Raw genomic sequence first — 12,806 nt, 5'->3', positions numbered from 1 at the left:
AAGGTGGGATTAGAATCTGATGAGGGGCATGCCATAGATGTGGATAGGTTGTTAATGAGAGAAGTTGGACAAGATTGAGTCAAAATCCTGCCATTAACAGCATTGTAGGTTCACCTACAGCAGTCCAAGAAGGTAGCTCACCATCACCTTCTCAAGGGCAACTAGGGACAGACAATAAAATGTTGGCCAGCCAACAATGCCCACATTCTGTGAGTAAGTGAAAGAAAAGATACAGTGAGCCACCCTGTCGGGTGAGAATCCTTCCAAAAAGAATTTGATGAAATGGACACTTAGCCAAAAGAACTTAAGATTTAGCCCCACAAGAAACACTTATTTAAAAAAACACTGCAATGACTTCATCTTGCCATGAGCCTGCAAAACAATTGCCTTCATTGCTCAGACCTTTGAGTATAGGAGTTGGGACATCATGTTTAGATTGTGCAGGACTTTGGTGAGGCCTGTTTTGGAGTATTGTGTGTATTTCTGGTCGCCTTGTTATGGGAAGGTGGAGAGGGTTGAGAAAAGATTTGCCAGGATGTTGCTGGGAATTGAAGGTTATAAAAATAGGCTGGTTTTCGTTTCATTGGAGCAGAGAAATTTGAGAGGTGACCTTTATAGAGGTTTATAAAATCATCTGTTTGCTGCGCTTTTCCAGCAACACATTTTTCAGCTCTTTACAAAATCATGATAAGCATATACAAGGTGAATAACAAGGGTCTTTTCTCTAGAGTGGGGCGACATATTTTTAAAGTGAGAGAAGATTTTAAAAGGCTATATGGGGCAACTTTTTTTACACATAGAGTAGTTCATGTGTGAAATGAACTGCCAGAGGAAGTGGCAGATGCAAGTGCAGATGGAATATTTAAAAGATATTTGGATAAGTAAATGAATAGGAAAGGTTTGGGGGGATATGGGCCAAATTAAGGTAAGTGGAACTAGTTTAATTTGGGAACATGGTCGGTGTAGACTAATTGGATTGAATTGTCTGTTTCCATGCTGTAAGGTACCATGAAGATATATTCAGCACCCTCATCTAACTCATCAGTATTTATTGAAGACATGTTTCAAACTCTGCCCCAAGTTAAAGGGAGTCTATCCATTGGCAGTCAACTCATCATACCAAACTTTCAGCTACTTGCTTTCTTCTCCCTGACCTGCAAAAGCATCTTTCAGCCATTCTTGTTTTTTTTCTAAAAAGCTGAACTTTTAATTCACATCACTTCCATTTCATAAGGGAGTTGCTGAATGGAGCACCAGTAGTTATTGAAATAAGCACACACTGCAGTTTATGACAAGGTCAATGTTAGATATTATCAGTTGGAACAATCCTGAGAATAGGGAACAACGTTAGTGTAAGTGGTCTAGTAGATTTTGAGGGCCAGAAAGTTGATCAGTGATGAAGGAAAATGTTGACAGTTCTAATTGTCATTGCCGATGTGACAATCACAACATGCACAATCGATAAAAGAAACTTATTGTGTGAAGCTAAAAGTGCAGAACTTCGGCTTATATATCATTTTAATGTATGTGATTCATTAAGAATCTTGGGAAAGCCAATATGAGATTAGCAAAGTAAGAATGCACTTCAGTAAAAATTACCTAAAGGATCAGTACTTGGACCCCAACTATTCATCATAGAACAGCACAGCACAGGAACAGATCATGATGCCATTCTAAGCTAATTCCATCTGACTGAACATGGTCCATACCCCTCTATTCCTTGCCTGTCCACGTGTTTGTCTAAATGCCTCTTAAACCTTACTAAGGTATCTGCTTCTACTGCCTCCCCTGGTAGTGCATTCCAGGCACTTAACACCCTCTGTGTTTAGAAAAAAACTTTCCTTTCATATCTCCTTTAAACTTTCCCCCTCTCATTCTAAACATATGCCTCTTTGTAGTTGAAATTTCCAGCCTGGGAAAATACTATCCACCCTATCCATGTCTCTCAATTTCATATACCTGTACATTTATTAGGTCGCCCTCTCAGCCTTCGACATTCCAGCAAAAACAATCCAATCTCTCCTTTTAGCTAATACATTCTAAGCCAGGCAACATTCTGCTAAACGTCTTTTTCACCCTGTTAGAAGTCTCACTTCCTTCCTTTCATGTGGCAACTAGAACCACACACAAAACTCCAAATGAAACTTAACTAAAGTCTGATGCATTTTATACTGAGTACCCTGACCAATTAAGGCAAGCATGCCATATGCCTTCTTTACCACCTTATCCATTTGTGTTGCCAATTTCAAGGAGCTATGGACTTGCACCCCAAGATCCTGCCATATATCAGTGCTCCCAAGGGTCCTGCCATTTACTGTATACTTTTTTCTTAGTGAGTTTTGAGAAGATTTGTAGCTCAGGTTGAGGTCCTGGATGTAGGTTTGCTTGCTGAGCTGGAAGGTTCATTTTCAGACGTTTTGTCACCATACTAGGTAACATCTTCAGTGAGCCTCTGGATGAAACATTGCTGATGATTCCTGCTTTCTATTTATATTTTGGGTTTCTTTGGGTTGGTGGTGTCATTTCCTGCAGTGATGTCATTTCCTGTGGTGATGTCAAGGCCCATGGTGATGTCATGGCCCATGGTGATGTCCTTTCCTGTTCTTTGTCTCAGGGGGTGGTAAATCAGGTCCAAGTCAATGTGTTTGTTGATAGAGTTCCGGTTGGAATGCCATGCATCTAGGAATTCTCCAGGATACATGAACATCTACTAGCCACAAAACAACATGAACCTCTCTCACTAATATCCTTACATACAGATGAGGAAGGACACCACTTCAACTGGGACAACACATCCATCCTAGGACAAGCCAAACAGAAACATGCACGAGAATTCCTAGACGAATGACATTCCAACCAGAACTATATCAACAAATACATTGACTTGGACCCGATTTATCACCCACTGATAAAAAGAACAGGAAATGACATCACTGCAGGAAATGACATCACCAACCCAAAGAAACCCAAACATATAAATAGAAAGCAGGAATCATCAGCAGTGCTTCGTCTGGAGGCTAACTGAAGATATTACTTAGCATGGCAACGAAACATCTGAAAATGAACCTTCCAGCTCAGCGAGCAAACCTGCATCCAGACTTGTCTCTTCGATTTGAGTTCCCAAAATATATCACCTCACACTTGTCTGTAAACTCATTTCTCCATCTAACTTTCCAACTGATCTATATCCTGCTATAAACTTTGAAACCTTCCTCAGTATCCACAGCTCCACCAATTTTTGTGTCATCTGCAAACTTACTAATCAGATCAGGCAGCCTGACTTGCTGTGCTTTTCCAGCGCCACACCTTTTGACTCTGATCTCCAACACCTGCAATCCTCAATTTCTCCTAAGCTACCTACACAATTGGACTACCTACACTTTCATCCCCAAATCATTTATATATATTACAAACGCAAGATCCAGCACTAATTCTTTTGGAACACAACTGGTCACAGACAACAACCCTCCACAAATATCATGTTTCTTCTATGACCAATATCTAAAAAAGCAGTTTACAATGGATCCCATGTGAGTTAATCTTCTGGACCAGTCTACCATGAGAGTCCTTTTTATCAAAAGCTTTAGCAAAGTCCATGTAAACTACATCCACTGCCCTACCCTCATCTATCATCCCTCTGCCACTTCCTCAAAAAGTTCAATTAAATTTGTTGATCAAGATGTTGGGGGGTTTCTGTGCAGTTTTGGTCTCTTTAGTTGAGGAAAGATGTTTTGGCTATGGAGGGAGTGCAATCAAGGCTCCCTGATTCCTGGGAATGGCAGGACTGATGTATGAAGTGAGACTGGATCGATTTGGATTATATTCACCGGAGTTTAGAAGAATATTGGGAGAAGGTGGTAAACTCATAGAATATTAAAAAATTCTAACAGGACCAGACGGATAAATGCAGGAAGGATGTTTCTATGGCTAGGGAGTCCAGAACCAAGGGTTACAGTAAGGCTACAAGGAACGCCATTTAGTCCTGAGATGAGGAGAAAGATTAGTGAATTTGTGGAATTCTCTGCAAGTAGAAAGTAGCTGTGGTCAAAACATGGAATGTATCAAGGAAGAGTTAGCGATGGTCCTGAAAGCTAAAGGAATCAAAGGGTATAGGAAGAAAGCAGGAGCAGGGTACTGAGTTGGATGATCGACCATGGTTATAGTAAATGGTGCAGCAGGCTTGACAAACCAAATAACCCATCCTGCTTCCATTTTCTGTATTTATATGTTAATGGTGACCATTTCAGGAATGTTCAGATTTCTACTGGCTTTCCATCCTTTTCCCACCCAATATGTTTAGCTCGCTCTCTTCCCTTACCATCTCCAGCAACATGCTTTATTCAGTAGGAGGATTGGTTGGATGGTGCTTCATTTACATTGGTCACTGGCAAAGAGAAAGGGAGATGCTGCAGGTCATTTTTCTGATTTATGTTGGACCCTTCTGCCACTGATACCTGCCCCTGAACTCAAAAACTCGAACTGCCCTGTGGTCCAGCTACAAATCGATAATTGTTGTTTTCCTAATCCCTTCAAAAAAAGACTGCTTTTCACTTTGAAGTATTTTTCTATCTGAATCTGTAACCAGGTCAAATTGGTTAGAATAAAAGCTAATCTGAAGACATTTTTAATAGTATGAACTTTATAAACTTGTGGTTTGAGTCCAACTACTTTGATTTGATGTCTAAAACACATTTTAAAATAATTTAAAGTAATGGCAATTTCAGTAAGAAATTGTTACTGAAACAGTTTTGAACACATACATTCTTTGCAGTTTATTTGTTGGAAAGAAAAACAATGTAACTTTTAGATAAATTAAAGTCGATTATGACAGCTTTGCATTTTTAGATTTTGGAAGTCCTTTAGACTCAACTTATCCTTCATCTCCAAATTTCATAATACAAGTTGTTTTATCATTTGGCGCCTTGCTTGATGCAGACGTTAAACACACAAACTTGGTTCTTTTCCTAGAAAGCTAAATGTCAGTGTAACCTGCAGTTGGGATCATCTATGCGTTTAAAATTATTGAAACTAACAATTCATGTATGAGAAACTTAACAATGTAGCCAGAGCATGGACTGCTTTCTTTTACATTTCCTGTGTTATTGATTAGACGTGGTTCAGCTTTATTCATTGCTTCTCTTTGAGCCCATTGTTCAATATAACTAGGAAAACAAAGCATTAATCTTCACCTTGCAACTTATTTACTCCCTGCAGGGCACACACTTCGTTATCACTGGTCTTTTATTTGCTTGTGAGTATAAGGTGACTGTGGAACCCATCGTTCTCCAGGGGCAGACAAGACAAGCTGTGACCTATGTTACTACTCCTCACTGCAGCAATTCAATTAAAGTCAAAGTTCTGAAACGTCTGCTTTGTGCACGTAATGGTGAGTGGAGGTGAAAAGATTGTGCACCATGATAGTTGTGAGGCATTTTTTTGTCTAAATGTTTTGGTGAAATAGTTTGTTTAATCTTCATTCTTTATCGACTGCATGTAGCAGATTTCAACTTCGAGCATCAACCTTCCACTGCAAAAAATCTTAGCTGAGTTAATGTACCATTTTATGCAGACTCTAAATTCAAACTATTACAGCAGCCTAATTCCACACATACAGTTTAAAACAGAGATACCGTGACACACTTTCCTGTTTTTAGCCCGTTGTATAACTAGGGTGTAGCGTGGAGAGGAAAATCTATTGTGAGTATTACACAGTATTAATAACGCCAGACAGATTTTATGTCTATTTAAATTTCAACCACCCAGGGACAGTACATTTGCTTTCTGCGCTGCAACAAGGTGAATTAATATACTCAAGCACTGTGACAAGAAAATAACCAGGTTCTGTCTGGTTTAACCAATTCTCAAAGAACCACCTCTCTAAAGTGGAACCGATTCACAGTGTTACCAGACCCAGAGCAGAATACAAATAGTAATCTGAATCACTCCACTTTCATCTTGGTGCACACATTTTCTAATGTTGCAAATACAAAAGTTGATCTGACCCATACTGTTACAGGGCAACTTAATGCTATGATTGAATGCTGACTCCTATCAAAAGTAGCCAGCTATATAAACTCTTAGGAGAGGCAAAGAGAATAGGACAAACCACAGGACAAATGGAAACATGGGAAACTACTCTTGGCCAACTTCATAACCTATCAAATTGTTACTCAGAGAATACTCTCAAGCAATGTTGGTTGAGGTCGTATCCAAATGCACGATAGGTGGTTGATAAATCAGTAAGAGGTGACGTAAGAGATTCAAGGTGAATATATTATCACACATTTCAGCGCAAAGCAGAGCTGTTCAATACCCCAGATTATTCTTTTATTCCATTTTAAAATCAGATTCTTCCATTTGTAGAAATTTTGATTTCCTTTGTGTTTCCATTAGTAATTCACCAAATATCGGGATTAATGTCACAGTGCATATCAGATATTGAATGGAGTCAGTGTATGGGATGATTGACCAAAATCTGAAATTACTCTCATTTACTCTTCTAAAAGGATCATTTGTTTCACCCAATATTTGATTATTCATGTTAAGATTGATGATGCATTTTGTAAGTTGGAACTATTCAAACAGTTTCAATCTTTGCAAGGACTCTACATTTTTGCCTACGGAGCCTTCAAGGCCTTGCCAACAAACATAAACCACATCAAAATTGTCAACCCATGTGCATTCTGTGCTGCTGATGACAGAACTCAAGATTGATAGAGTTATATGCAGAGTTGTCATACTCTGAGTAAATTAATTCATTAGAGGGGAACAAGGGATAGCCCTGGCTGAATGTCATCATGTGGAGATTCAATTGAGATTGTTTATCCATAATGGCATTGTATAGGTATATTTCTGATAAGCTTCAGTTCATTTTTATGGATTCTTATTCTTTAAATAAACATTTATTTTGGTATACTGTTGAAGATTGTGTAAGTAATGTTAAGATCAATGTAGAAAAATGTGTATAAATATTTTTACATTGAGATGAGTATGGAAGTAAATGGTACAATTCTCTTTTCTGTCTTGATACCAGGGCTTCGCCAGATGTCCAGTCAAACTTCTGAAAAGGTCATGTTGAAAGCAGAGAAACTAACTGCTGCCTTTGTTTCTGAAAATGGTTCTGTAAGTGTAGAGTTTCACTGGCAGGTTTCACAGAATCAACCTCATCAATTAATCACTGGGTACCAATTCAACTGGACAGAAATTTCCACTGTTAACAGACCGGTTGTCATACCAGACGTGGTAACTTTCCAAACTCACGTGTTGCCATCAGTAAGTTAAGAAAAACATGCTGTGTTCATGTAAATTGTGATGGAGGGACAAAATGCGTTCAAAATGCGTTCAACTTCTGTATCTACTTGTGGTACAAGTTGTTTATCAATAATATATTTTATTTTCCAAAATGTTGCTTATGGCATACAGGTAAACACTTCAAAAATGGTCTTACCCACAAAGTTATTGTGAATTGAGAGAGCATGCAGCCAAAGATATCAGCCCAAGACTCAGTCAAACATGTGCCTTATTCGTTATTCTCTGGGAGCTGTGAACACCCATTGGACATCCATTACATTAACTCAAATTCATCTGGCAGTGAAACCGATCTGGGCCATATGCAAGCCCTGGTGGAGTGGGGTGAGATGGGGTAAGCTAGGGTCAGGGCTTTTGGTGTGGAGTAGGCATACAACACTTTTCCTAGATCTGCATTAAAGCAGGTAAAATCCAAATCAAATAGTTTGTTTCCCTTTCCTGTGCTGGCCTCCAGCAGTCTTTTAAGAACTGGCATTACAGCCGCTATAAAATCAAAGTAACTGAGCAGAGATCACACATTTCTGCTGAACTTTCTAATTTGGTCCTAAAACTGTAAAACTTCACGAATTTAATGGACCTACAGCTGGCCATTAAGTAATTGCCAGTTTCTAGTGTGGCAGTTAGATTATCTATGGGATTTGCTTTGACAACAAATTCCAACACCATACCTTATTATATCTAACATTCTTAGTGATTCATTCAGTGAACCTTGACCCCATTGTAAAAGAAAACCATGGAAAGTATACCGAATAATCATCCAGGTAATTGCAGTTGTGAAACTATAGCTATGAAAGAATTTTAAATTCTAGGTTTATTTCCACTGAACAAGGATAACTAGGAGGGTTCTTGTTTAAATTATAACAGTCTTAATAGAATGAATAAGGAAAGATTAATTTCTCTGGTTAGGAAGGCAGTGATGAAAAGGTCATTAATTTAATGTTGTCAGAGAATGAGGAGAATAGTTGGGATAAATTTCCTTACACAGAGAATCTTCAGGGAATCTGCAATGGTTTAAGCATAGATTACTGCTTCTTTAAAAGAAAATTTGAGGCAGCTCATTGGTTAGGCCAAATTTGGAATAGTGAGTTCAATTCTGGCTTCCCTGTGATAGGAAAGATGTTGTGAAACATGAAAGGGTTCAGAAAAGATTTACAAGGAAGTTGTCATGGTTGGAGCTAGATAGAGAGAGGCTGAATAGGCTGGGACCATTTCCTTGCAGCTGAGGGATGATCTTACAGCGGTTTATAAATAGGGTTTATGGATAGGGTGAATAGCCAAGTCTTTTTACCGAGGTAAGGGAGTCCAAAACTAGAGGGCATAAGTTTAAAGTAACTTTTTGCTGAATCCATCAGGTCACCAGAACACTTTCTAAACGTGGATGAACCAAAATTCCACAGTCCTTCCAGAAGCGTTTCTGGAGCAGATGTTAGTATAAATCACATTTCCTGCAAGTTGGGTGCCAATCTGTTTCTCAGCTGAACAAATACCTTGTGGTGAGTGTCGTTGAATGCACGGAATGGACCTGCATGGCCCAACTTTGTAAATTATGCTCCAAATCAACAAGTCAAGGCTATTTGATGTCACAGTCTGGCTAGTTGGAAAGATTCTGGCACACATGTCACAACCAGGCAGGTGCCTTTCCCAGAATGGGTGTTATACAAACTCAGAGAAGAAAGTGAGGACTGCAGATGCTGGAGATCAGAGCTGAAAATGTGTTGCTGGAAAAGCGCAGCAGGTTAGGCAGCATCCAAGGAACGGGAGAATCGACATTTCGGGCATAAGCCCTTCTTCAGGAAGAAGCTTATGCCCGAAACGTCGATTCTCCTGTTCCTTGGATGCTGCCTGACCTGCTGCGCTTTTCCAGCAACACATTTTCAGTTATGCAAACTGACTAAAAGTGAGACTATATACCCCACTTAGAAAGCCTTCAACTTGCATAGTGTTGGTTCCAATGGCTCTACAGATCCAAACTGCCTGTCCATTGGTGTGATATGTAAATAGCCCTTAAGGCTGATACCTCTCTACCTGCATCACAAACAGAAGCAGTGGTTATCTTAATTTGGTAATGAGGCATTAAAGAAGTGCAATTGCATTAAAATCACATTAAAGTGAATTATAGGGGAGGTGGGCACCCACAAATTTCTATAAAGTGAAGCTTTACCATAGCTGAAGAAGGCCCCATGTATTCCAATTTGCCTAAAACACACTACATTAAAACAAAATGCAGTTTTTATCTGACAAAACATCTTTACTTTTAAACATGAAAGAGCAATCTGGTTTGGTGCATATTCATTCAGAATGTGGGCAAGATCATTTTGCAGCCATTGCTGCAGGTTTGCCTGTGATTTGTTTATGTTCTAGTGTAAACTAAGTCCTCTCCATTTGATTGGTGTGATCACATGCCAGGCAAGTACAAGATTGCCTAATCCAGAGTTACCATTAGGAACTTTAGTTTATCACATGCATTTTTCTTCTGCATTTCCTGTTATGCCAGCAGAAGTGGTTGACAAATTTGCAATAACCAGTGTTTCAGATTATCTGAATTTGATTCATTACATTTTGCATTGCCCAATTGATTCTTATCAATATACAGGAAATCCAGCCAGATTCAAAGTAAAGCAGAGACTGATTCAATGAGTTTACAATGCTGGAACATTCTTAATTAACTTGCGTCTGTACTCAGGTTTTCTGTTGTAATAGCAAGCTCTAGTGTTGGAAATATGTACTACAAAAGATTTCAGGAAGAAAGATGGAATCACACTCAGGTCATGAAAGTTTATGTGTAAACCAATTGATCCATTTGGCTTGATTACAGATTATTCCTCTTCTGATACCTATGCAATTGCTCAATTGTGATCTAATCTTTATAATTACAGGATCAGCCCTTTATTACGATCCTCAATCTTAAGCCTCTGACAACTTATCTGATTCAAGTTCAAGTACTGTCTACAACAGGCAAAGGCCCAGCAACTGTCAAAACATTTCAGACTCCACAGGTTTATATTGCAGTCTCATAAAGGTTTGTCATATCATTCCAATCAATTCAGTATGTTGTACTCTTGTAATGAACATCAAGTGTCATAGATATTGTGCTGCCAAAATCATCTGTTTCCATATTTTCTCAAAGATGTGTGGAAATACTTCATTTCAGGGGTTGTTGGTCATCTTGTGTATATAAGTCAGCCTGAAAACATTGTCCAGCCACTTCGCTCCTCTTAATGTCTTTGAAAATTTATTTAGTTTTACCTGAACTGATCAAAGGCTTTCTGTGCAGTTTCGTTGTGGGGATTGATGTTTGACAGTCAATTCCTGTTTTGTTTCATTGCAGCAGCAAGTATAACTCAACATGCTACTTTTATATGCTGAGTTTACTTTATTTTTGAACTACTGCAGGTGGTAACTAGAACAATCAGTCAAATCTGGTGTCAAGATGGTCACAGCGAGAATGGAATTTAAACAAATCTTGGAATTATCATCACAGTAACCAAAGCTGTTCATGTTCTAATAACTGAGCTATTTATATGACGACTTGGAAGATTGAGCTTTCTGGATTTCCTGCCTCTGCCAGTTTGATTTGTCTTTATGTTATTGAAATGCATAATTGTTTCATATTTTACTAGTTCTTCAAAACATATCTTACATTTATAGTTAAATCTTCAGAAATTCCTGGATTGTTATAATTGAGGAAACAGGCTTGTGGCAATCTTGCTTTCCTTAACATTGAAAACAATCTAAAGACAAGCAGAAAACTACTAATTGTAATCAGCGCTAAAAAAAGGATTCAATATGATTTATGGAAACACACTTCATGAATGAGTAAAAAATTGATAAATGTCCAAACCAAAGGAAAATTCAGTATCAAAGACTAGTAGTTGTGGTTACAGAAGAGCAGATGTCATAGGTAAGGCTTACAAGTGACGATAATAAATATTTCGAAATTCTTTTACATCCTCTTTTCTGTTAACTAATATCGATCATAAGCCTGTTTTCCTTTTGCATTATGTCACACTCTCCCTCCCTTAGGAAATGAAACCAATTGAGTAATTAAGCACAGGAAGGCACTGGGAGGGGAAATTGCAATTTCTGTCTGAATTTCAATAAAACATATTACATATTAATCCAACATTATATTATACACTGACTAGTTGTAGTTTGTATGTGACATTTCCATTACCACAGTAGAACTGGAATCATAATATTCTACAGGTATTTGATTATCCATCCATACTTTGTTTAGTGTGTTTTAGTCACATTTATAGAGGAAAACAAATGATCAGAAACTTGTAACATCAATAATGCACTTAGAATTATTATTACATATTTTGTCTGTATACAAGTTGGAACCTTTTTTTGAAAGGAATTACAACACCAGATTCAATTCAGCATGTTTATTCATTCTCTGCTTGCGTTGAACCTCACTTCAAGAGCATGTTGGAAAATCAGTGTTCTGATATGAACCCCTAACAGAGGTCATTCTCACTTTTGTATCCACTGGGGAGTAGGTAAGTCTCAAAACAGGAGGAAGTAGATCAATACTTCACACCTAGTTTTGTGGCTGATGGTGATACATGCAGCCTTGCAAGTATAACTCCTCCTCTCTGCTCGAGCTGCTATCAAGGATTACCTTTATATGCTACATCACAACATAATTTCCATTGATCAGCATTGGAATATAGCTGCAAGGTGCTTCAGTCAAATCTCAGACTAACCCTGCACGTTTCAAAACTTCGCTGCAAGATCCATTTAGATGTTGTTCCACCACTCTGCATGTATCTGTCAGCTGAGTATACCCCAAGAAGGCAAGTGTGCATGCCATTATCAGATTGATATGACAAAATAAATTGTTAATAGTATCTTGATATAAACAGCCAATGCTAACTTTTGATTTGTCTGTGTTGCCTGCTTTCATATCTTACTAGTTCTTCAAAACATACTTTACATTTATAGTTAACTCTACAGAAATTCCTGGATTGTTATAATTGAGGGAACAGGCTTGTGGCAATCTTGCTTTCCTTAACATTGAAAACAATCTAAAGACAAGCAGAAAACTACTAATTACAATCTCCGCTAAAAGAGAATTCAATATGATTAATGGAAACACACATCATAGAATGAGTAAAAAATTGATAAATGTCCAAACCAAAGCAAAATTCAGTTTCAAAGACTAGTAGTTGTGGTTACAGAAAAGCAGATGTCATAGGTAAGGCTTACAAGTGACAGTACCATGTGGAGCACAACCTGATTGGAGTGTTTTTAAATAATTTGCTAACCCAAGGTTTTATCAAACATTTCCATCTCAGAATTATGCCTGCACACCTACCTTTTGGAAGTGAAGTATCACCAGTATTGCACCATAGTCCAACAATTTCACTTCTCTCTTCAGATGCAAGAGTGGGGATGCCAATAGCAGGGCAAGAATCGCCTATTAGGAAGTATGATTCTTAACCTCGGTTTCCCTCTCCAGGCTCCTGTCACCTGAGAGGATTCCCATTGGCTTC

At 38.3% G+C, this 12,806-nt stretch overlaps 1 protein-coding gene across 3 annotated transcripts in view; it reads left to right on the top strand.

Annotated features, from left to right (window-relative positions):
- LOC140478830 (anosmin-1-like) overlaps positions 1 to 12,191 on the top strand; it is a 149,547-nt gene extending 137,356 nt beyond the window's left edge. For all 3 annotated transcript variants that reach the window (XM_072572280.1, XM_072572282.1, XM_072572281.1), the window contains exons 11-14: positions 5,215 to 5,386; positions 7,034 to 7,272; positions 10,185 to 10,327; positions 10,702 to 12,191. In XM_072572280.1, the coding sequence (XP_072428381.1) occupies positions 5,215 to 5,386; positions 7,034 to 7,272; positions 10,185 to 10,325 (552 nt within the window). In that variant the 3' untranslated portion in view covers positions 10,326 to 10,327; positions 10,702 to 12,191. The remainder of the gene's footprint in view (positions 1 to 5,214; positions 5,387 to 7,033; positions 7,273 to 10,184; positions 10,328 to 10,701) is intronic.
- The last annotated feature ends 615 nt before the right edge of the window (positions 12,192 to 12,806 follow it).

The sequence above is a fragment of the Chiloscyllium punctatum genome, chromosome 6, assembly GCF_047496795.1.
Source record: "Chiloscyllium punctatum isolate Juve2018m chromosome 6, sChiPun1.3, whole genome shotgun sequence".
Classification (NCBI taxonomy): Eukaryota; Metazoa; Chordata; class Chondrichthyes; order Orectolobiformes; family Hemiscylliidae; genus Chiloscyllium; species Chiloscyllium punctatum.
The sequence above is the reverse complement of the archived record's forward strand: the minus strand, read 5'-3'. Positions and strand labels throughout refer to the sequence as shown.